The sequence below is a fragment of the Sciurus carolinensis genome, chromosome 2 (assembly GCF_902686445.1).
Source record: "Sciurus carolinensis chromosome 2, mSciCar1.2, whole genome shotgun sequence".
Lineage (NCBI taxonomy): Eukaryota > Metazoa > Chordata > Mammalia > Rodentia > Sciuridae > Sciurus > Sciurus carolinensis.
In genome coordinates this window covers 64,152,091-64,176,300 of record NC_062214.1, presented here as the reverse complement: position 1 = coordinate 64,176,300, position 24,210 = coordinate 64,152,091, and the positions used below count along the sequence as shown (strand labels likewise).

Here is a 24,210-nt window from a genome sequence, read left to right as displayed (position 1 = left end):
AAAGAACAGGGCTAAGAGGAAGCAAGCAAAAAGGGAGAAGTGAACAAATTCAGATAAAGCAGAATACATTTGTAAATGAAGCACATGAAAGGGGAGAAAGAGATATGGATGGGAGAAAGGGCTCTAAAATAAAAATAAGCAAATTGGTAAGAAATTGATGAAATGGTTTTCAGTGATGAGAGCCTCTGGATCCAATAGGAATCTGACAGAATGGAAGGTTTTGATGAGGGGATGGGAGTGTGTAGGGGGTGGGGGAGAATATGCCAGGGACAGTGAGAGGGGCGTTGGGAGAAAACAACAGCCAGGACCAGAGATCCTGTGCAAGGAGCAGACCATGGAGATGCTAATGAGGGAAAATTAACCTTCGGGTTGGGTCTGTGACACCGGCTCTCCACTGAATGTCTGACCCAGGGGCTGCCAGCAGCTTCCCTCTGCACCAGAGAAATGAGATAATCGCCTTGAAACCCACTAGCCTTGATACAAACAAGCTCCAAACCACGGTTGTGGTGTGTAGACAGCAGATCCTTCCAAAGAAAAGAGAAACGAAAAGCAACCAGAGCCACAAACAGGTACAGAGAAAACCTGTACATTTTGGGACTTTTGTTCTAACCCAGAGACAGACTCCAACTGGCACATTAAAGGGAGGGAGGTGCAGGACCTGGGAAATAAGAAATATCTTCATCTCTCCTGCTCCAGTCTGTCACCAAAGGCTAGGATAACTGGGATTTGGTGAGGCCACACAAGGGATAAATGGATTTTATCTCCAGGAACATGGCCACAGGGCCAGAAGAATATTGCTTAGCTATAGAAAATAGAGTGGGTATGTGGAGTGGGGTGGAGCAGAGACCAGAAGAGGACACGCAAAAACACTAGCAAAAAATACATTCAAAGGGAAATTCTTTAAAGTGGTTCCCTGTACAACACACACACACACACACACACACACACACACACACACACATTAATAAACAAGCAAGCCAACAATCAAACACACATCAAAAACACATTTGCCATTCTTGTCCTACGGAAAGGGGGTTTGGAATGATTGTAGGGTTCTGGTAAGGACCCATCTCTGTCAGCATTTTGACGGAAACCTTCAAGTCCCGGATGCAGAAAGGACCGGGAAGCTGCGAAGCAGGAGAGGGCTCTCTGTAGAAAGCTAAGGGGTCGTGTTTCCAAGTAGAGACATCAGCAAACCGCAATCTTAGTGACAATGACAGCACAAAATTATGTTTAATGTTGGAAGAAGGAAAGGGGAAATATAAAATTAGCGCAGAGAAAATGTTTCCCAGACCTTCCTCACAATTAGGGCAGCAGCATATGGATAGGCACAACTGCGGGGGTCCATGAAGGGGAGGCTGTGACTGACCCCGGGCACCACACTGGGTGAGGAAAAGGCCCCTCCCTCCCCAGGAGCCCTCTCTCTCCTGGAGGAACAGGAAAGCTTCTTGAGGAAAATTAATGGTACTCAAACCAATCACTTTACTTGGTTAGGCTCCTTTTTGGGAGAAAGGTTGTTCTAGTCTTCCCAGCCTGGTGGAGATGACAGTTCAACCACCGACCTGCTTAGTCCCAAAGCCACAGGGCTTTTTAATTAGTGATGAGGCTGACCGAGTCTGGCTGACAGAGAAGAAAATGGGGGTTGGGGTGTTTGAAAGAGCAGACCCAAACCCCTCCTCTCTTCTTTCAAGAGCCTCGGGAGCTGTAGGCAGAAGATGCTGAGGGGAAATAAGAATAAATTAGCTGCCCCTCTTTGGAACTTGCTATCAGTCCTTCCTCCTCAGTCACACAGTTGGGCAGCACCCGACAGCCTTCCCAAGAGGTACTCAGGTATTGATATGCTCACTTCAGTACCAGACCTGGGCCAAAGGCATGCAAACAGTGGTCAGTCAAGGGTACTGACCCAGAGAGGGTCAGGGAGGTGGGAATAGTAGAATTTTCAATTTTCTCTGGTGGAAGAAGCAATTTTTGTTCAATTTGGGAGATTATTCCCTAAACTGCTTATTTATAAACAGAGGAGGGTGGGGGAAGGGAAGGATTGCCTTTTTGTTGTGGTTATAAAGAATATAATTTTGCCTTTTTCTGGAAATCACTATTATGGTTTCTCCTCATAGTGTCAAGCAAGGGGATGGGGGATAGAGTGGTGAATGAAAATTCATTTTAATGAATTTAATACAAAATTTAAAATAAATTTATTTAAAAAACCAAATCAGGTATGTAAAAGTGGATGAGAAACTGCAGTAAAAGAGAAAGAAAAAAATCCGATATTTAAAGGCGAGTTTGTAGAGAAGAATCAGGGAGGGAAAACTGGGGGTGGGAGACAACTGCCATTAGCTACGTGGAGGCTACACAACCTTAGAAAAAAATGGGGGGAACAGTTATACCCAGGGGTTGTAGTTTTACTCTTTGATTTTAGCAACAAGTATCAAAAGATCTAAACTAATTGATTGCCAAGTTCCTTGGCCCTTCTCCAAAGAGCAATATAGATTTAATTGTATGTTGCTTAAAACTCCATTTCTCCAACAGTGTGAAGCATGTAATAAAAGTCATAAACCGTATCGGAGATTTTCCCCCACAAGCATAAATACTCAACTGACACTTGGAAATCTTAGCTAATACTCCTAATGGGTTAAAAAAAAAAAAAAAAAGGCATGAGAGGGGTAGCCACATAATAAAATCTAAACTGTTAATCCATTTTAACTCATTCAAAAGAACCTGTGGTTGCGGGTGGGTGTTTTGCAGAGGAGGGGTCGTGGTGAGAAGACCCCACATCAGACACCTGACTTGTTCAAATGCGGTCCATCTAAACCACATTTCCCTTAAGGAAAGAAATTCTGTCCTTCAAAAAGACACCAGAAATGCCTCCACCAGAGAGAACGGATCTGAAAGTTGCAGTCGAATTGCCTGGCTAAGCTCTCTCCGGCCAAGAGACTGCGAAACAACTCCGCGGCCGTCACTCTCTGCCCGCCTCAACCCAGCTTCCCCCAGGGAGAGAGGGGGCTGGAGACGCGGCAAGAGCACTACTAAGCAGCACCGCGAAATACGTCCTCTGCCCCTCCCAGTCAGCTCCCTCCCCCCAACACACACATTGTCCTCGGTTATCCCTGACCACCAGCGGCTGTTCGCCTTTCCAAAATCAGCCGCGGCACCCCCTCCGCCAAAGAAATCGCCGAGAAGGGAAGAGTCCTCGCCACGCCTGTGATTTGGTCCGGGATCAACCGCTACAGCCAAGTTCGCGGTCGCCATCAAGCTGGCGGTTGCGCGCGTCGCGGGCCGTGCCCTGTCGTGGCCACGCCGGCCGGCTGCAGGCGGAGATCTGTAAAAATCCACGTGAGCTGCCCCCTCCTCCTTCTGCCCGCGGCCCCTGACATTGCAGCATTGAAGCCGGCCCGGAGGTCCCCGAGGTCTCTGAGTGTGACAGTACTCAACATAGCGGGTAGATGGCACAATTTTCTAACATTTAGAGAGAGGAACCCACGCTGGGAGCAATAAGTCCATTTAAAAGCCCTTTATTTAAGAGGAACAAAGATAACTGACAAGCGAAGTACAGAGACATCTCAATGAAATTTTCAAAGAAGAAAGAGAAATCAGAGGCCAAAGCAAATGCGAACTGGGCTTGATGGAACAGGCCAGCACTTTACTCCTCCTCGGGGGAAAAAAAAAAAAAGAGAGAGAGAGAGAGAAAGATAAGACAAAAAGAAAGGGATGGTGGTCAATGGGTTGTGCGTGTTAACGATCACAGTCCAAAACTAAATTCTGAAAAATCCACAGCCAGAGTAACTTTAAAATGACCGGGTGGGCTCGGGCAGGGGTAGTTGGGGGAGAAGCCAACTCAGTTGGGTGGGAAAAGATTTGAAAGTTTTGCTCCCATCTTGGAGGTTGCTCCCCAATCTTTGATAAAAGCCGCCTCTGCTTTGGCTTGGTGAAATGCAGGGAACAGAGAAGGATGGGCACGCAAGGCCCCGACTCTAGGCACACCCAGGTTCTCGGAGGTAAAGGAAATAAGACGCCCCTGTCCTAGAGGTGTCTTCCTTAGAATAATGCGCAGTGCTGGCCGCAGCCTATTGGGGAATCCAGGCCTTAAGATTTGGTAAAAGCCAGGACTTAAATGTCCGCTTGAAGACTCACTAACAATCAATAACTCTTCAAAAACAAGAAGGGCGTGATGCCCACCAGTTATGTATCCGGGTAAAGCCACGGCAGTCTATACTGAACCATGTCTCTGGCACCACAACCACCGGCTCCCTAACTCCAAACCAAATGGTAGGTCCCTCACACCCTCCGGAGTGATAAAAATCACAGGCCGAGAGAAGGAGGCAAAGGTTGGGGGAGAGGCCAAGAGATGGAGGAGACCTCCCCTTTGGTCCTCCCGGCCAGGTCAGTCGTTGGCCCAACTTCGGAAAGGGGCGCGGAGGCTAGCGCCTGCAGGAGGTCAAATGATTGTATTTGGGTGGGTGCTCGCCGACATATTTGCTTAGTAAACCTCCCTCGCTGTGCTGAAGGCGAATCCCCGTTGATAAATCCATCATTACCGTTCGGATTCAGGGAGGCAGCCGCGCCACTAAATTCATCTTACATTTGTAGCGCTTTAATAGACATTTATTAAATGCTTTTAGAGAGAGGCATGGGGCGCGTGATTACATCCTAGTTATAGACAGAACATAAAGACCCACGTTAACACCCATTTGTAGGAAGGAAAGAAGAGATGGGGAGGAGGCGGTAAGGCAGAGGGATGAAACAAGGAAAGATAGGGCGGGCTGGGGCACACAGCCTGGGCGTTATTAGCAAGCGCTGCCTGGTGGGAGCAAGGCGAGAGCCGCGGGAAGTCTCAGGCTATGGAGAAAAGTACCCGTTCCCCTCTCAGTTCTAGGGTTTATCTTCCTTTGCCCACCTCAACTCCAGCGGGGGAGGGGGCTTGTATTCTTTCTGCGAAAGTACAAGGCACGCTGGCACTGCCTCCACTGTCCCTTTCTGTCCCAATCCCTACTTCTCCTTTACTTCAGGTCTTTCCAACTGAGAATTTTTGGAGACAACTAGGGAAAAAAACAGAAGGGAGCCCCCGCACTTCCTTCGAGATCCCAAGAAAGCATCATCTCCACCGCACTCTACAAATGGATAGCTACAGAGCTAGGCCAGGCGTTCTGCAGCATAAGGTACAAGCTCAGGCCATGGGGCAGAGAAGCCCCGCTGGCTCTGAAGGGTCATTGGCCTGGCAAGCTCTGCCAGAAGATCCATCTTCTGCGTGGCGCAAGGGCAGAACCAGGTCATCTTTCCTACTATCTGCCTTGGGAACTTTCCCTGGACTTGTCTGTGCCCCTGCATCTCATGCTTTGGAAGCTAGGCCTGAGGGCTCACTGGGCCTCCAAAGAGCATACCGCCTTCCTGAGAGTCCCAAGGGCCTCACCTACAGGCCCAATCCCTTCCTGGCTCTGCCAGCTCGGTGCGTCCTCTCCGCTCGCCCTATCTCCCTATCTCCCCTGGTACTCAGCCACCCACCCGGGCCCGGACAGAGGCCGGCTGGACTCCGGGCCCTAGCTGGCTCTTGGTAAGGAACACTTCCGCTATCTCAAAGTTGCCATAAGAAAATAAATACAAGTGACATTGTACTGGGCCAAAGCTCATTAGTTCGTTGTCCAGGCCTAATAAAGGAACAGAAGCGCAAATTATAGAGTTCAGCTTCAACACACGCTCTGTCACCCGAGATCAGCGTACCGCGAGCCTGATTCCAATTGCTCCGAACTTGCTGCGCAGTTCGCCCCCACCCCTCCTCGCAAGCAGGAGGTTGGTTGGAAAAATATAGTTCCAAAGGGGGCAATGATCAAGCTTTTCCTCTCGGAAGCCTGCGCCACCTCATTTCCCATCAGTAATCCCAATAAAATTAACGTAGTGGCTGCAATTGAAAAGAGGAGGGCCCGCGACACTCCTGAAATAACACACTCTCCCCCAGCAAAAGGTAAAAAGCAAAACGGCCCTTTGTTCAGCTAATTAACGAAGGCCCAACTCCGAAAGCAGATGTGTTTGCTTAGCTAATCACAAGCATGTTTCTTTCAAGGAACGTCATTTCAAGGGGGCCACTGGGGGTATTGAAGAGGGGGAACACCACCCCCTTAGGCCCTATCTGCCTGGGGGTCTCTGGCCCCAGTCTAAGATCCAGAGGCTAAACTAAGCAGCTCTTCTCTCACACCTTTCTTCCTATCGTCCCTACCCTACAGGCCCAACAGGGAGGAACCTCGGCCCTAGCCTGAAGGCCAGACCTGCAAGACGCCAAGGAGAGAGAGAGAGAGAGAGAGAGAGAGAGAGAGAGAGAGAGAGAGAGAGAGAGAGAGAGAAAGTTTTAATGACACAGATGCCATATGAAATGAGGCAGTTTTACAATTCACTTGGAATAGGACGCTAACTTATTACAAGTGTGTTATCAGAAGGACGATAAGATTTATAACTCCACGAATCAGCTTTGCACCTTAATGACAATGGATGTTAAGGAGAGGAAATCTCTTCCCTATTAGAGATGAGTCTCTTCCTCGATTTCGGGCATTTACAGATGCATCCAGGAGGACATATACCAAGCCCTTTGTGTCACCGTATCAAGGATTCTCCCTTTCCTTTTTGATCAGGTCTCCTTGTTGGGTGAGCATCTCGACCATTTTTTAATGTGAGCATGGCAGAGTAAAAAGAGGAGGCAAAGGAGATAGAATAGGAGGTGGAGATGGAGGTGGGGCGATGAACGGTTCTCAATCCTCCAGTTAATGCAGCAAAACTATTTCCCCATCTTTCTTTACTATACAAAAGATAGCTTTCCCCTAAACCAACACAGTAAGCAAACTTTAAAAAACTGGGGTCCTATTACAAACCAACGCCCAGCACTAACTGCTTTAAAATTACTGCATAATTAGATTTAGTTGAATTTCACCATTAATTAGGCAGCCGCACTGCAGGGAGCCTTTGAAATCTGAGAAAATGGGAAAAAATCATCTGAAGCACGTTTTTTAAACCCAACTTCAATAAATCTTGACGAGGCCTGGAATTCAGAGAGTACCTCGCTCCCCTCCCAGGCGGCTGAGAGATAGGGTCCTTTCAGACCCGGGTAGGGCTGGAATTGATCGTAAGGGGCAATTCCCTCTTTGGCCGAGAGCGGGGCTCGGTCCCAATCTACTACCTCTGAAGAGGTCCTTGGAAGACTGTCTCTGGGAGGTCAGGTCCTGTCCCACTGACGCCTTTGAACGCTCACAAACCTATTTGAGAAAGAGGATTCTCCGCTACAGACGCGCCCCTGCCAGAGGCGCAGTCCATGCGGGCTCATGAATTTCTTGGGCCTGAGACCACCCTCCCGGAACCAGCCTCTGATTCCTGTAGGCTATCACTCTCCAGTTAAACCTCCTCCTGGAAAGCTACCTTCCCTATAACTTTGACATGCAAGCAGCAAGTTCTGCCCACGTCCGGCGGGGTTCGCAGCCCACCCCCGCCCCCTAGCTGGGCTCCGGCCCGCGCAAACCCAGGCGCAGACCTTGCATTAATGAGCGCGAGAACTGACGGAGGTCTGTAAATACTGGCTTCTCCCCCTCCCCCTATACCATTCAAATATTTAAGATCATTTGTAGATACAGAGTTTATTTTTCTAGTTTGGTTCTTGAAGAAAGAGGAGACATGAAATCAAATCTCCTGAATAGAAGGCATGGGGGAGGCAAAAAAGAGAGGGAGGGTTCTCCTTTACCAATATTTTCCCTAGGAATTCTGTTGCTTTAATTACAGAATAATCGAGGACCTCACTCGCTTGCCAGCAAGACTTTAAAAGAGGATTTTCTGCCTGCAGAAGGAATGGCCTTTACCGCCCCCCCCCCCCTTTTTTTTTCTTTCTTTTTGGTAACCAATGTGTTTTCTATTACCCGGCCCTGCCGTGCCTGGCAGCCCGGCGCTCGCGGTGCAATGGGAGACGCCATGTTGGCTCAGCTCATAGGACCAAGTCAAAAGCGAGCTTCAAGGCAGAGTTTCACACGCTCCAGCTCTCCCTGACCGCCCCCCGCCCCCGCCCCCTGCCTGTCGCCGCTTAATGCACATCCCAGGAGTGCAGCTCCGCGCGCCCGGCACCCCGGACTTTCCCCGGGCGCTGACGGAATTCTGCCGCACGTAAGTGGGGGCGGGGGCGGGGGCTGGGGGGCCGGCACTTTCCCGCAGCTGCTGCCAACTCCAGGCCCCCGGCCCTGCAGCCGGCCGGATGCTAACCCAGCCGTCTCTGCGGAACCAGCCCCGGACGTTGCTCGCTAACTTTCAACCCCAGTCCCTGGCGACCCACGGAAGGCGAATCGTGAAAGGCCAAGGCAGGGCGACCGCGAGCCGAGCGAACAGGCTAGAATGCCCCCCTGCTCAGTCTTTCCCCAGGTTTGTTTGAAAGTGGCAACAAGCAGCGATCGCCCCTCTCTCTCCTCGGACTATTGTTGCATTTCGCGTCTAACTGGGTTCTCTCACACCCCCGAGCGCCAAGAGGAGGAGGGGGAGCGGGATTGGAGAAAGAAATAAAGCGAGCTCAGATCAGATGAAGGAAGGGAAAAAAAAAAAAAAAAAAAAAAAAACCAGCAAGGAAAAAGAGACACTTAAAGGGAAAGAGTCGCCATGTTTAGCAGCTTTTTTTTTTTTAAGATCTCGTCAATTTCACACAGAACGCACTCGCTGGGTCCCAGCCCTCGTCTTTTGTCCAATTCAGTCGCAGCAAAGATCTTTTGTTCTAACTCAGCGTGAAAAGAAAAACTTTCTTTAAATGCAATAAACTTAAACCGAACTCAAGACTCTAAACAGATCCTCCTCCAGCCACTCTAAACATATACAAGGGGTTTTGTTTTAACCGGTTGAAAAATTTTGAGTCCTGTTTTTCTGCCTCGCAGACTCCAAGCTTATTGCTGAAACTTAATTTCAACATCTAGAACACATGCTTAAAGCATAATAAAACAGGGACTGTCTTTTGCTTTGAAAATCATAAATTATAATTTAATGCCAATAATAATTTACAACAAATGGCTGTTTACAATAAACTAACACAAAACAAACAAGGAAAAGGGCCTGCGTTTTACTTATTAAAGAAACTTCACACACTCACAGGGATAGCACTTGCAAGAGGAGAAAATAAACAACAACCGACAAAACCTCCATCTAAAAGTCAGAGATACTGTGCCTTAAGAACATACTCATATTTATATATGTATATATCTACAGAAAGAAGCTGAGGGTCTGATGGAGAAATCTGCTCAAATGCACAAATCAGACAGATTTTTCTGGTCTGCATGTATTGACTAGAACTGAGTATTAAAGTTTAATAGACTTTACAAAATGATCTCTTTTCTTTAACCTCCTTTACCAGTCCCCAACCCCAATTTTAAAATTAAACCACAACATGGTAAAGGATATTGAAGGAGGGCATTTGGAAAGTCTCAATAAGAACAAATTGCAAGCTCCCAGCACTAAGCTTTTTCCAAACCAGGAAAAGAGAAAGGGGGAGGGGGGGCTGAAACAAATAGTTACTACTTCCAAATCAGTACACCCTGTAAAGTTTTCTTCCTTCTTTCTTTCTCTTCTTTTTCTTAATTTGACTTCTAAGGACAAAGGATTCCAAGAGCAGTACAGATTTGTGTCTACACAATCTGAAATGTCCAAATGTCGATATGTACATAACCCACTGGAAAAGATTCCCTTGACCTGTGGTCATGCTCTCACAGACTGAAGGTAAAGGGGGAGGGGAGAGGCAGCCCAACTGCAAGTTATCATATATACATTAAAAACAGACCCTTCAGTACTATAAGCTATACCACTGAATTTGAAATCCTCTCAACAACCACACTAGATGAGAACCACAGAATATTTTTTAAAAATCACACCTACTTAAGGAAAAACTCATTGCAAACAACTGTCCTATTTACAATGCTGTGATTAGGTTGCTTGAACGATCTTTTGCATAACTGTCAGAAATGTACAAAAGAGTATTTTTTTCTGATCATAAAATAGATACTGATCTCAAGATTTCTAATACTTTTCACAATACCTTCCCTAAGCAGGCACTTAAGTGTGACAAATATAAGGGCCTTTTTTTTTTTTTCCTGGAAAATCCATTTTTAATTAAAAGGAGGATTAGGTGAATGAAGGTGGCTTACTATATCAGTGTGGCACTTCCTAAACCATAGATAAACCATTAACTTTAGCTCCCCCCCAACACCCAAATTAAACAGGCAAATACACTAGTCCACCTTTGAATAAACTGAGGGGAGTAAATAAATGGAGCCCCCCAGCCGGCTCAGCAAAAGCTCACAGGGGCTCTGCTCGATGGAAAGACAGTGAGTGGGGACAGCCAAACAGGTTTCAGATATCAAATAATATTTTAATTTCTGAATACTTTCAATTTTCCTTGGAATATAACACACAAAGACTCGACCAAACAGTTCAGTTATTATAACTTTTACAGTATACAGAAATGTTGCACTTAAAAAAAACCTTCAGTTTTTTTAAAACACAAACTGTAAACTCTAAGATACTGAATCAATCACGTTACCTATAAGTGCCAACAGTGTTATTTTGTCATGCTGATTTCAATGGTATTTTTTAAAAAGGGAAAATATCAACAATTATAATACAAAGGGCTTGCAAATATACAAACAGATATAGGTTTTTCATAACAATTCAAGAACTAAGCGGGGACCCAATTCAAATTACAAAAGTTCACTTTTTATTCAAAACCTCAGTACGTGTCTTGGACACATTCCTTGGCTGCCAATAAATTCCACAGTTCATTCTCTTTCTTAAAATATTCTTAAAAAGCTAGGTTTGTCTTGGTGTCTTTTTTTTTGGGGGGGGGTAGGGGAAGTTAAGTGTTGTATGTGGTTCCTCCAGTTCTCTAATTAGAGTGCTCAACTTCACCTAAAATTTTTGGTCACCACTTGTAAGTGCGTTTCCATCATCTTTAAGTTGCCTTTTAAAGTTTTATGTCTTCCTATGATATTTTCATGGACTCAGTTTTAATTCTTGCAGAACATATATTTTAATGATACACAGTTTTTAAGAAGCCAAGATTATATCAAAACTTATTATAGAACCACAGAATAAACTGGTTTGGAACCAGAAAAGTACAAAAAAGAACAGCTAGAGGTACATAGACACAGGACAATTAATAATTTGGAAAAAAAAAAAGACTTACTTTCTCCATTCTGCTAATTTTCTCCCAATCTCCTTAAATGCACTTTTAGCAATATTTTTCAAAATTTTACCAAAAAAAGAAAAAGACTAATTTCCTTTTTATACAAAAATGATAAGTAGCAAGTTGTTCTGACCAACACAGGAGTTTTTTAATGCATTCTGTAAAAGTTCATTTGACAGTCTTTTTTTTTTTTTTTGAAATTCACAGTCCATTAAATTCTTCCCCTCTCTTCTTTTAGCAAACTTGTAACATCCTTTTATATCCTTTCTTAACAGAAGGAAATTTTAAGCAAACAAACCAGTCTTTTGCCTTTTCTTTCACTGTTTCACTCCCCCTTCTTATTTGATTTATTTATTTATTGAATTGCCATATACGGCCAGTTAAAACTGCTGCCGGACAGTAACATATCCCGGATGAGGGTTTCGATGGGGGTTTTACCTACCAAACGGACGAAAAACAATTGCTCTATGACTGAGGAGGAGACCGTGCGGAGGGAAGGGAGGCGAAGCAAAAGCTTTCCGAATCGCGTTGGCTGGTTGGGGTACTGGCTCCTAACATATTCTTCCAAAGCACACTGGGACTTTTCCTGCAAGCTTTCCACATGGGCTACATCAGAGAGACCACAGGCATCTGGAAGAAAGTTTAAAAAAAAGAAGAAGAAGAAGAAGAAAAAGAAGAAGAATTCAGTCATCAGATGAAGAGGTTTGAAATGGGTCACATGAGGTGTGTGTACAGTGTTCTGTCAAGCTGCCCCTACAGGAGTTGGAGCAAATGCCTATACACTGAAAACTGGGGAGGTGGGGGAATATATATGTATGTATGTGTGTGTGTGGGGGGAGAAAGCATGAGATGGTCTCAAAGTGTTTGCTTTAAAATAAAACACACTTCAGTGTGCTATATAGTCTTTCACTGCCTCAGACCTCAGGCTGGGTCACTGGGAGGCCCAAGTAAAACATATTGGGTATGTGTGGCCCCAGTCAGTACACAGACAAACAGACAAAACCAAAACTGCCAGCACTCCTCCCCCTCGTCCTCTGTAAATAATAGTTTGGCTTATAATTATATAGTGGGGGGGGGGCAACAACCCGGCCCAGCCTCAAGTAATGGCGGCCACGACCCAGCCTCAGATTCTCCCCAAAGAGGGCGACTCATTTTTCTCCAGTCTTTGAAACTGATTTAAGTGGCCCTTTAAAACTGATCTTGTCAGTTTAGCCTATTGAAGGGCAGCCATGCAAACTGTGATCTCTCTGTTCATTTGAGCTGTTTCTTTTCCCCCCTTTTCTTCTCTCTCCTTTTTTCCCCCACCCCCCTTTATTTTTTAAAAATCCAGGTCCCTCCAAGAAGCACCCCCTCCCTGTTATCTTCAGGAAAACACTTTTCTTTTTCTGATACGTGAAAATACAATAAGTGCCTTTGAAATGAGAGGCTTCTTGGTGAAGGCAGTTCAGGTTGTGACCTGACCTTTTGGGGCTCCCCAGACAAGACTGGGGTTAACACATGCATATTGTGAATCATTAAAACAGATATTGGAAAACAGCCGCCACCACCTCCACCACTAGAACCAGAACATATGCAACCTCTTCAAATATGTGTCTAGGACTCTGTATGTCCACAGAATGCCTAGGTGTCTGTGGTCAGGAATTAAAAGCTGTTTGCCTAGGACTCCTTCTCTCTGCATCACATCAGTACTGTGTGTCTCCCTCTGAATCAGATAACAGGAACCTTTATCTCTTTGTGAGGCAATTTGCATTCTCCACACAGGCCTCCACATTTTGCAAATAGTAATAAATTAAACTGTTACGACAGTATCAGGCATTTCTTCCCCTGAAAGACCAAGGGTAAGGCGAAGAACTAACAATGGTACCAAGAAATTAACAACCACTCCCACCTTCTGAGAACATGGGATGGGTGTCAGGGTGTAGGAAATGGGTGAAGGTGGCCCTGGGATTGGGGACTATCCTGCCTGGTCATTTGCATCAGGTAAATGTTCTAGATCTGACAGGCTCCTGAGAAAAATTAATCCAGATCCTAGCCTCTGTATTCAGCTCTTCCCTGCCCAGATGCTGCCCTCTAATTGAACAACTAAGGACTTCCAAAGGCAGGATTTGGGGTGGCTGTGGGGGAGACTTTATGTGAAAGACAGCAATGTATAAAAGACAGTTGAGACTGGAGAACTTTCAATAGATTCTGCTAATGACTTAGTTCCCCAGACTTTCAAACAATAAGGATCTCCTTTTTGTTTGCCACATAAACTGCACATCTTTTCTAGTTCCCAAATTACAAGCTTAAAAAACTGTAGTGGGTGATGAAGTTCCAAGCCCTGCAACGTCCAGGTTTCCTTATTCTTAGTTGGGAACCCCTTTCCCCTCTCATTCATGACAAAGGGATCAGCTGACAACTTAGTACAAGAATGTGAAGGGAGGGGGTAATTTCCACCCACCTGGGTATGGTGAACTCAGCCTGGAGGCAGCCAAAAGGCTCAGGTGTGGCCCGAAATGGAAAGCCAGACACTTTCAAAAATCATTTGGCCTCAAGAGTTAATTAATATCAGATCTATTACTCACACAGGTTAAACTACATGCAAACTAATTAGATTTCATAATGCAGTCAATGATGGTTTTATATCATCAGTAACATTCATATCCAGCTCAAGTTGGCATATACTTGGGGTTGTTTGAAATTGCCTTAAGTGTTTGCTTGGACTGGGGAAACAAGTGGCCAGATACTTCAACCCCCTGCAGACTTTATGGAGTTATGATGGTCCCTTTCCTTCTCTTACCCCTTACTGACAGCTCTTTCATCTTCTCCTGGCAGCCTGCATTATTTTAATGAAAATGATTTTTGAAAATTGCTGCCCTCAGGTTGAATTTGCCTGAAACTCAAACTCCTACTGAGTTAGCAGGCAAACTTTTCCCCTGCAGGGGAAAACTTTCCCCTGCAGGATGATGCCATCTCTGCTCCAGTGCCCAGGGGCATCTCCTAGAGGTCCAGCTAGGGTGCTAGAGAAAGCCAGGGGCTTAAGGAGATTCCTTGAGGGTGAAACAGCCCAGAAGGCCTAGCTCAGGGAGGAAAGGGAGGGAGTGCATTCTAGTTTGGTCACCGCAGGAGGGGAATAGGCCTGAGAGGGTACCCTGTAGCCCATTTGGGGACACTATCTGAGGAATCCTGTGTGCAACCCAACCTTCTCCCCTGGCCAAACCAGGCCTTGTGATGCCCCAAAGTTACACAAAGTTCCCACTTCAAGTTGCAGTCCACAGTTTGGTCTTTCAAGGGGGGAGGGTGTGCCTGCCCTGGTAACTCCCAACTTCTCTAGGCCCTAATTCTGCACTGGAACTTTCTAGGCATGAGAGGACAGGGCTCCTTCCTACCTGAGGTGAACAGGACTATGGCCTTGAGGCAGCTGTACTCGGCGGAATCAACATGCAGCGCCTTGAGCTTCTCCACTTGCTCTTGGAAGATCCGTATGTGGTCCATAAAGGCGACCACCCGGTCGGCGGACATGGGCGAAGCGTGGAGGCCAGCAGCGGCCAGAAGTGGGGCTACGTGGAGGGGCATGGAGCACTGCGCTGCATTCAACACGAACAGCTCGCTCCAGGTGAGGCGAAGCAGGGCCACCTGGTCCGTGATCTGCAGGTCAGGGAAGAAGGGGATGTTCCGGGCCCACTCGACGGCGCTGAAGAGCATCCGAGCGGCCAGTTCGCAAATGTTCTCGATGCCCATGATGTTGTTAGGTTGCATGCACTGGCTGCCGAAGCGCGACGTGGGATAGGGTTCGGCGCGCAGCAGCAGAGAAATATATCCGGACAGGTAGGAGTGGCAGTTGAGGGGGTCCCCGTTGGTCAGTGCGAACTGCCCGTGGGTCGGCTGGGTGGGCGGCATCCTGCCCCTCTGCACCGCTGCGGGGAGGAAAGGAGACACTCCGCAGTTAATTACCAGCCTGGGTACCCTGGCAGGATCTGCCCCAACCCAACCCCCAAGTACCCCAGACCCCTAGTAGCGCAAGAACCAGGAAGGCCTCCCATAATCCTGGGAGTCGCCGGGGCTCCCAGCAACAGTCCTCTCAAATCATCACCCAGGCAAGTCCTGAAGGTCAGAGCTTCACACTTGCATCCGAGGCCCGCTCGGGCTGATCTGCCTAGCACCCGGAATTGGTCACTTTGCCTGGGGTCCCTGGCGCTGTGGGCGGGATGTAGCATTCTGGGGGCATCTTTCTTCTTTACTGCTAAACAGCTGATATTTCTTATTGATTGGAGGAGAGGGAGCGGGAGGGGCGAGTCTAGGGGGAGGGTGAGACGCTTTTGCAAAAGGCACAAGGGTTTTTACCCCAGACGGCCTGTTGCCACCTCGGATCCACTCTCCCCAAACCTTGCAGCCCCAGTCCCAGCCCCAGCCCCAGCCCGGCGGGGAAACCCGGTAACAGACAAGCAATGTGTGGAGGTCTGGCGTTCGTCTAATCAGTATACTCCAGAAAGAGACCGAGGGAGAGGGCGGAGAGAGAGGCCGACTAAGGCAAGAGGAAGCCGGGGAGAGTCAGGGAGCTGGCTGCGGGCGCCGGCGGAACCCAGGCAGGGCCCGTGAGGGCCTGGGAAAGGCGGCGAGGCTCGGGCTCGGGCTGTTATCTGACTCCGGACCGGGAGAGTCGCTCTCGCAGAAACACAAAGAAACCCCGGCGCTGGCTCGTCCCAACCCAGAGCCCGCGCCCCGCACGGAGCGCGCCATTGGCAGAGCACTGCTCGCGGCGCTTGGCGAATTTTATATCACAAAGACCCAACTCGCGCAGAGCGAAAGCAGCCGCCTAAGGTCCCTCGACCACCCCTTCCTACTCCCTACAGCGTTCTCCGCATTTCAAAAGTGAAAGGAAAAAAAGAAAATAGCTATATCCTTTTTTTTTTCTTTTAGCAGAATGTTAATTCACGGAGGGTCACATGAGCGCTGCCCGGGCAGCAGCGTTAATACGGCGAAGTGCATAAAATTGCCATTTGTAATTTGAACCTCCTGTACAAAAGTACAATCTCAGGTTTTTTTTTTTTTTTTGAGAGGGTGGGGGCTAGGGAGAGGGGTGGGGAGGAGGGACATATGTTGAACATGCAGGAAAACAAGGGGACTCAGATAGAGGGAAAGAGGGAGAGATCAGGCTTTAAAACAACAAACAACACTCCATCCCTTTTAGAAGGGTGAACTCGAATGAACTCTCAATCAATGCATAGGAAATGAAAACAGCGCGAAGAGAAAGAAGGAAATCAGTCTGCCAAAGCATGCGGATTTAGGGGTCTGGGTTCCAGTGCAGAACTCGCTTCTAGTATATAAAACCCCTTTCGACTGCAATACGAAGAGAAGAGCTTGGGGCTTCTGTGTCCTTACCCAGAGCAGACTAGTCAAACGCACCCAAGGCCCCGGGACCCCGGGTGAAGGAGGGAGAAATGAGAGGCCGATACCTTCCCGTCTCATGCCCACTTTGAGGCACTTTTTGAGGCGGCAGTACTGGCACTGGTTGCGGTGGTGCTGGTCGATGGGACAGTTCCGGTTGGCGCGGCACGTGTAGCTCAGGTTCCTCCGCACGCTGCGCTTGAAGAAGCTCTTGCAGCCCTCGCACGTGAACTGGCCGTAGTGCTTGCCGCTCGACTTGTCCCCGCACACCACGCACTCAATGTGCTGCTGCTGTTGCTGTTTGTCGCCGCCCGGGCCACCAGGGCCGCCCTGGCCCCCAGCCGCTGTCTGAGCCGGTGTACTGGCCGGGCCCCCTTGGCCAGGCGTCTGTGGCGTGTGCGGGGCGCCAGGCGGCGGGCCGGGCACGGGCGGCGCCTGCGAGGCCTGGCTGCCCTGGGAGCCGGGCACCTCGTCCTGGGGGTCGCGCCACGTGCTGACTACCATTGCCATATCTATGGGGGCCGAGTCCGGACTTCCTGCTCCCCTGGCTGCGGGCGGCGGCGGGGCGGCGGCGGCTCCCGGGTCTCGGGCTCCGGCGCGCCGCCTTTTGTGTGTGCGAGGGTGCGAGAGGGCGCGGGAGGGCGCCCCGGGTGGCTCAGGGCTAGTTGATTGAGGTTGGTTAGTTTTTCCTTTTTTGTTTTTGCTTTTGCAAAGTTTTGTCGATTGCTTGTCTGGCCCGGTGTGTTTGTTTTGTTTGTTTCCCTCGGCTCAGCTTTGTTGGTTTCGGGGGTTTCCGTCGGGAGGGGAGGGGAAGGGGACAGGGGAGAGCGAGTGGGAGCAGAACGTGGAGAGAGAGGGAGGGGAGGGAGAGCTGCAAGTCGATTGTCTGGCTTCAAGACAGAAGTAGGAGGCAAAAAAAAAAAAAAAAAAAATCTCTCCAAAGATCTCGCTCTCTCTCACTCTCTCCCTCCCTCTCTCGTTCACTCTCTCGCTCTCAGATCTGGTGTGCAGCCGAGGAGTTGGAGGAGGAGGAGGAGGAGAAGGAGGAGGAGGAGGAGGAGGAGGAGGAGGAGGAGGAGGAAAAGGAGGAGGAGGAGGAGGAGAGGCGACTGTCCGGGGGCCAAGTCCAGGGCAGCCCACAGTCAGCCATTCAGGAAAGCCATCGAAATCTGGAGGACTAGGAGAGCGGAGGCGCCGGGTGCGGGCGCGCCCAGGGAGCCAGGCAGGCCGGGGCGGAGGCCGGCGGCCCGCTGAGTGGCCAGAGCACTGCCCGGGTCCGGGGGAATCAGCATGAAAGTGGTCCGCGTCGGGCGCTGAGCGGCGTCGTCCTGGCGCTGGGCCGCCGCGGCCGCCTGCCCTGGGCGTCCGGCGCGCGCCTCGCTTGCTCCGGTGGCCGCTGCTCGCAGTCGCTTGGTGGAGGCCGCTCTCCGCTCCCTGAGGGCCGCCCGGGCCGCTGCCGCCGCCGGAGCCGCCGCCGAAGCCTCCGGGTCGGGCCCGGAGCCGCCGCGTCTAGCGCCGCCGCCGCCGGTGAAGTCGCTGCTGCCGCTGCTGCCGCCGCCGGAGCCGCTGCTGCTGCTGCTGCTGCTGCTGCCGCCGCCGCCTCACACACATAGGGAAAGAGTCAACTCGCCGGCGGCAGGGGAGAAATGATAAAAGAGAGAAAGGAGGGCAGATCACCACCTAGAAGCACATCCTTCGTGCGCAGAGGGGGGAGAAAAAGACGGAGAGAAAGAATGAAAGAGGGGAAAAAAGGCAGTACGGCAACCGGAGAAAGGAGGCAACTCGGGGAGAGGAGGAGGAGGAGAAGAAAACACACGCGCGCACGCACACACACACCGCGGAGAGAAAAGAACAGAGAATCAAAGTGATCAAATATGCTAAAAAGGGGGGCGCGGGAGGGAATGCGATTTATAGGCGCCGGGGCTGGCAGAAGTGGCTTCTCCGCGATCAGCTCACTGAGCTCTCTATATAGTGAACTTTGACACGACTGCTGCAACTTAGCGCACGTTGCCATGGCGACGGCGCGCCTTATAAGGCAGCAGCTGGGGTTGGCCTGGCCAGGCGCGCGCGCGCCGCCCCCTTGCCGTCATTGGCCGGAGCGCAGCGGCCCCGCCATGGCGGCCGTGGGCGCAGCCCGGTCCTAGCGCGAGCGGCGTCGCGATCGCTGCGCTAGGCGCGCGGGCGATGAAGGGGGGCGGGGACCGGGTGGCCGCGCCGCCCCTGCAGCCGAGCGGGGGATGGGACCGCGCCGGCCCTGGGAGCTCGGCCCCCGCTCTCCCCGCACCTCGCACCCTAGGTTTCCGCCCCGGCGAGGAGACGAGCGCGGCGCGCACACACAACGCCTCTTAAAGGCTCCGCGAGAGGCTTTGGATGGAATCGAGGACTTGCCTCTATCAACTTGGCGATGCCACGAAATCCGCCGCTTGCGCACTGCTCGGAACTCCTTGCGCATCTTGGTGCCCACAATGCCAAAGAAAAGGGAAAAGTTCCCGGGTTTCATTGCAGAGGGGAAGGGTGTGGAAGTGGAAAGGTGCCACAAACTGAGCTTGCAGTCATATTCCAAACGAAATATTTTGCCAAATCCGGGTGATGGTAACCCCTTCTCTTAATCAACTCTGGTCGTTTGCTAGGTTTAGTAGCTCATTTTTGTTTGTTGGGGGGGGGGGGCATTCAATGTCCGTCTTTTCTTTGTAGGGTTAACATTTCATGGGTTTGTGGCCTGACATTTTAATTGCTCAAATAAAGCATCTCTGATGCTAAGAAGCAGAAGTAGACTTCATCTCATTGTCATAACGCAACTAAAATAAATTTTCCTCAACTTTATTTTTTCTCGTTGATTTTAGCTAACTCACAAGCCAACATCCTGCCACACGCCCAGGCTTGGTAAGAGGGAAAAGACCATTCTGCCCGCTGATGGACAGGCAGAGGCATCCGCTCAACCTTCCCTGTGCACACCCTCTCTACACACATGTAAGCGCACATGTATCAGATGCACATTTGTCAATGTACACAGACAAAGACTTCCGCGACTATGCTTCTAGGTTATAGAACAGTTGAGTACGGACTTCATTGTTCTTCAAGTTCCTTTTAGTCATTCTTAAGGTCATTAAAACACACCCAGAAATTCTGCCCCAAATTGGAAATACCAGTAGAACTCACAAGAACCACACACAAGCCTTATTCTACTTCAAGAGAATCACTGCCAAAGAGAACAACTTCATAGCTTATGCCATCCTACCCAATGTTGCTAAAATAATTGACACGTTGTGTCTTTGAATTCCAGGGTGTTTGGTTTTAAACATCATATATGTAGAATCACCACCTCAGACCACATACTCACTCCATTGCTGTTTGAATATGACCAGTCAGTGAATTGTGATTAGTTCATATTTATACAAGAGAATTGTATTTCCATCAGAGACACTTTGCACAAAGAAAAACTGGAAACCTGTAAGCCAAACGGGTTTAGGAACAATTACAATATTTTACACAAAAGATGCTAAGCTCCAGGGGGAAAATGAATGCCATAAGAGAAAACTGATGACTTACGAAAAGCACCCTTGATAGCTCAAAAAACCGAGAGATAAAATATTTTTAAAAATAAACCATACATGTAATTGACATATCTAGACTGCACTTTGTGTCAGTTTCTTTTATACATATTGACAAAATTCGAGGCAAGGACTAAGTGCAGATGTGAACAGAAAGGGACTGCTTTTCAGGGAATGAAAATTTCTCTTTAATCTACAACCTTGAAAACCTTTAGCTTTGTCTTTCTTCGCTGAAATCACATATTTCACTAAAGTTTCAGGTGCTGGCATTAATTAAATATTTAAGAAATAACAACTTATAATGGTCACTGAACTATCATAAATGTGGTATGTAAAAGACTGCCACAGAGTAAAACCAGGCTCAGAATATCAGGCTGATTAGAGACACAATATAACTTTCTCCTAAAGAGCATAAGAAAGATGGAAAAGAAATTATTTCAGAGGGAAAGGTTTGGGGATTTCTTTCCCTTTTCAACTTCTATGATTTGAGGAATTGCCTAATGCTCTAAGTGTCAGAAGTTTAGGGGGCAAGCTTAGCCTTACATACAGTGGAGCTGGGGTTGAGATGGGAAAGCTAATGTCTATTCCCATCTCAATTTAATAGAAGGTAAAAATAATTGATTATAGGGAAATTTTAATCTTGTCTCTTGAGTATGGACACTTCCATAGCAAGATCAGTTTTTACACACATGAAATGGTGATTTCGAGGAGGAAGAGCTTCATTTAGAGATTTTTTTGGGGGGAATTTAGAGACTCTGATGGCCTTATATTAAAAATGAAGAATTTCCCAACTATCTCTCCTACAGAATTGGAGCCTGTTACACATATGAACACAGGGTTACCATGAAGTCAAAGGAGTTTCACTGTATATTTAAGACTCATTTAGTTATGGAAATGCTGTTTAGAAGGGGGGAAATTGTATGAATTGTAGTTAATTTCATTGCATGGAAGAAGACATAGCCAGCTAAGGGGAAAAGGGATGTGGAAATTTTAAAATGCCTTCTTCAGAGATGCTCATTTGCTTGAACTCTAAGATCAAGAAGTTCTCAGATTAAAAGATAAATATCAATATATTATTATTGTATTTTTAAAATCCAGAGTAGTCTTTTATTGCAAATGTAAATTTATTTTAATGAGAGGAATGGCAAGCTTTAATTTGACTGGTGAAAGTTGGAAAAACATTTGTCTTAATCTGAAAAAAAAAAAAACAAAAAACAAAACCCAAACATCCAGGAATATGATTTTCTTGTAGAAAATGACCGGATGGTCTGTAATTCTTTACAGATTAAATCACAATATGAATACAGACCCCAGCACATGTGGAGTTTAACTCTGAACTCAGTAGAAACCAGTTCCGTCCACCAGGATTCATTGAATTTCTCCTTTCCCTCAATCTAGTCCGTGTGTGTTTTTCTCTTCCACCACACTGGAGCTCCATGAATAGGGAAAGGGGCTTCCATTGTGTCCCTCTGAACTTCCAAGTCAATGCAATTTTTAACCACTGGCTTGTGGTACTTTGAAAATCACCAGGGGCTGTCAGAGTTGGGTCCTCTGAAAAATTTACAGTGCTAAATCAGAGCATATGCTGGGAGGGAAAAAAATTGCTTAAGATTGGAGCAAGTACAGTATCTGTCTGCCCCCTAGTGTAAGAGTCCTCTCTGCCTAAAATTCAACTTTAAAAGAAAAGGAGCTCTTAAAGGGAAACGACTTGGGGCTCACGTAGGCATAGGAGAATGAAACTTCTGTACATTTTAATCTGAATAATTCTTCAGGATTTAAAATTAATTGGTTCTGGCTTGGTTGGACTGTACTCGGATCTCGCCGCCTCTGCATTTCCCGAGTCACTGGTGAAGAGGTGATGATTTTTTTTTTTTTTTTAAACTGGGTTTATGTGCGTCCCCCTCACCCCCTCCTCTCTTTTTTTTTTTTTTTTTTTTTTTTTTTTTTTTTTTTTTCTTTCTCTGTCTCTGTCGTCTCTCTCGCTGGCTTTTTAAAAATGAGGAACCATTCCCCGAACGTTTTGGACAGAGCACAGAATTGCTTCTTAAGTCAGCCCAGCGCGGTTGCAATAGACAGCAAAAAGGTAAACGTTTGCCTGAAATCCGCACGCCAGCTCCACCACCCCGCCCGATGGTGAGTACCCTTCTCCTTGCGATTCTCCTCCTAGCTTAACCGAGCGCTCTCCTTCCCGAACCGCGGCCGAGGGCCACCGGCAGGGCTTTCCATCCTCCCTCCCTGCCTGCCTGGCTGTCAGTAGCACAAGGTTGCAAAATGAAGCGCAGAAGCAAATCGAACAGTAAATTCTGATACTTAGTGCGAGCCTAGCAGCTCCTTTGATAGAAAACCGAGTCGTCTGCTGTTTGGAAAACCAGGCTCCTAGGACTGGTTTTCAGTTTGCTCTATAGAAGGAAATGAGTTTGAGAAGATAGGAGGAGATGGAAGGCACCGCAGTCTTTATGCTTTGGTATAGTCATATTTTGGCAGCTTTGCAATTGTATTTTCCCCCTCTCCCCCTTCCATCACTTCTTCTACCACACACATGTAATAAAATATGGCAATGCACTGAATTGACTCTGTTCCCCCTTCCCCAAACCCCTTTAACCACAGTCCTAGGCATTTCACACACATTAGCAAACGATTTTCTGAAAAGCCCCAAGTCATCCCCAACCCCACACAGCACAAGGAGAAAAGTGAGAAAGGAGAGAAAGAGGAAAAAAAAAATACTGTAAGTAAACATACCAAAACCATATTTGCCTTGTTCAAGGTCCCAAACCGCTTGCATCTTCCTTCTAAACTGGAATAACTCTCCTTTAGTTTGGCGGGTGAAATAAACGCTTTGTTGGCCCCCTGAAAAGATGTGTCTTTGATAATTAAAGAGAATCTCCTCCTCGGTGTTTATCTAAGCGATTGTGCAAACTGATAAAAAGTAGGCACTAGCCTGCAGGGAAAAAGAGGAAAGGTGAAGGGAGAGATCTTCCACCTCAAGGAAGTGCTTCCCCATGTATTAGGCGCCCTCAGCCTTGGAAAACCCTGCACACTAACTTTAGAGAGACAAGGTTTCAGGGAGCTTTGTACATAACTGCTGAGGAATGCAAGCCTCGCCTTTAAGAAAAAAAACCCCAAACCGTAGGTAGGAGATGTCTGGAGTGATCCTTGTCTCTCATCTCATTCCTTAGAAGGAAGAGTGCGTTGTTACACCTTGTTTGGGGCTGGAAAGACGAGACTTTAAAAACACCCGTCCAATTGAAAAAAATCTCCCAACTTAATGAGTTTAGTCGGAGGCTGGAGCAAACGGTTCAGTCTTAGCAGAAAACCGCCAACAACTATAGGCGATATTGCAAAGCAAGACGACCGGAGGCACAGCCAAATTCCACTGTTTGGGGTCGAGAGGGATGGAGGCTAATCCTAAAGCAAGTTGGGAAAAAAATAGAGGTGGGAGAGGAGGGGGAAAAAGCAGCAGCCTCGGAGACTGGCAGGCAGGCTTCTCACCCTGGATCAAAGATAGAACTTGAAACAGGAGGGCAACATTTTCCTAGGAATCTGCTGGAATCCTCATTTTCTACTTTTAACTCAAGTCCCCCCAAGTGATTTTTCCCTCTCCCCTGTGGATCAGTGCCTCCCTCCCCTTTCTGGTGCCCATTCTAGAACTTTCCTGAAGAGGAAATTATTTCTTTTGGGGGGAGGGGTTCCCCATTTCATGCCTTCATATAATGAATGCTTAATTCACCCCTCCCTTTATCACTCCCCAAGATGAATAAAGGAAGTAGGAATACAATAACTAGCAAAAATTTAGGATAAACTAGACTGCCTCTTGCAGTTTAATACAGTTTTAACTAATGGATTTTTTTTGTTTTGTTTTGTTTTAAGAGAAGAATAATGGGGAAACACAGATATTTTATTTTAGGAAACTGTTATGGTAAGATGTATGTCAGACTTGACAAATGGAACTAACGCTCTTGGGCTGCTTCTTGTCCTTGTCTTAAACAGGAATTAAGTTAAACACAGTGCTGAATGTTAATTACATGTTTACTGGCTAATGAAAATTACAAATGGTTTTGCCACCTCAAACAATGATGAAAACTCTGAAGACACTGTAATTATATACTTTGAGGGAAATAA

The 24,210-nt window shown here is 47.7% G+C and overlaps 1 protein-coding gene and 1 long non-coding RNA gene across 4 annotated transcripts in view; one reads left to right on the top strand and one right to left on the bottom strand.

Moving 5' to 3' along the window:
* Nucleotides 1-10,778: 10,778 nt before the first annotated feature.
* Nr2f2 (nuclear receptor subfamily 2 group F member 2) lies at nucleotides 10,779-23,513 on the bottom strand. Of its 3 annotated transcripts, none has more exons than XM_047534618.1 (3): nucleotides 22,831-23,513; nucleotides 14,542-15,069; nucleotides 10,779-11,803 (listed from the first exon to the last, which is right to left on the bottom strand). In XM_047534618.1, exons 1-3 carry the CDS (start codon nucleotides 22,871-22,873, stop codon nucleotides 11,529-11,531), a joined length of 846 nt encoding a protein of 281 aa, XP_047390574.1. In that variant the 5' UTR covers nucleotides 22,874-23,513; the 3' UTR covers nucleotides 10,779-11,528. The 3 variants fall into 3 exon arrangements, with proteins under 3 accessions (XP_047390574.1, XP_047390567.1, XP_047390582.1); XM_047534611.1 differs by lacking the exon at nucleotides 22,831-23,513 and adding an exon at nucleotides 16,609-18,527; XM_047534626.1 differs by lacking the exon at nucleotides 22,831-23,513 and adding an exon at nucleotides 16,535-16,634.
* The window catches only part of LOC124971008 (uncharacterized), a 21,298-nt gene continuing 19,179 nt past the window's right edge, over nucleotides 22,092-24,210 (top strand). The window contains exon 1 of the long non-coding RNA XR_007106267.1: nucleotides 22,092-22,224. This is a non-coding gene — a long non-coding RNA (uncharacterized LOC124971008). The remainder of the gene's footprint in view (nucleotides 22,225-24,210) is intronic.

Excerpts from the sequence above, each read along its gene's own strand:
- Nr2f2 (XM_047534611.1), bottom strand. The coding sequence starts at position 17,050 with ATGGCAATGGTAGTCAGCACGTGGCGCGACCCCCAGGACGAGGTGCCC. Across the intron at positions 15,070-16,608 it reads AGTGGGCATGAGACGGGAAG|CGGTGCAGAGGGGCAGGATG; the intron begins GTATCGGCCTCT and ends TCCTCCCCGCAG. Across the intron at positions 11,804-14,541 it reads CATAGTCCTGTTCACCTCAG|ATGCCTGTGGTCTCTCTGAT; the intron begins GTAGGAAGGAGC and ends ACTTTCTTCCAG.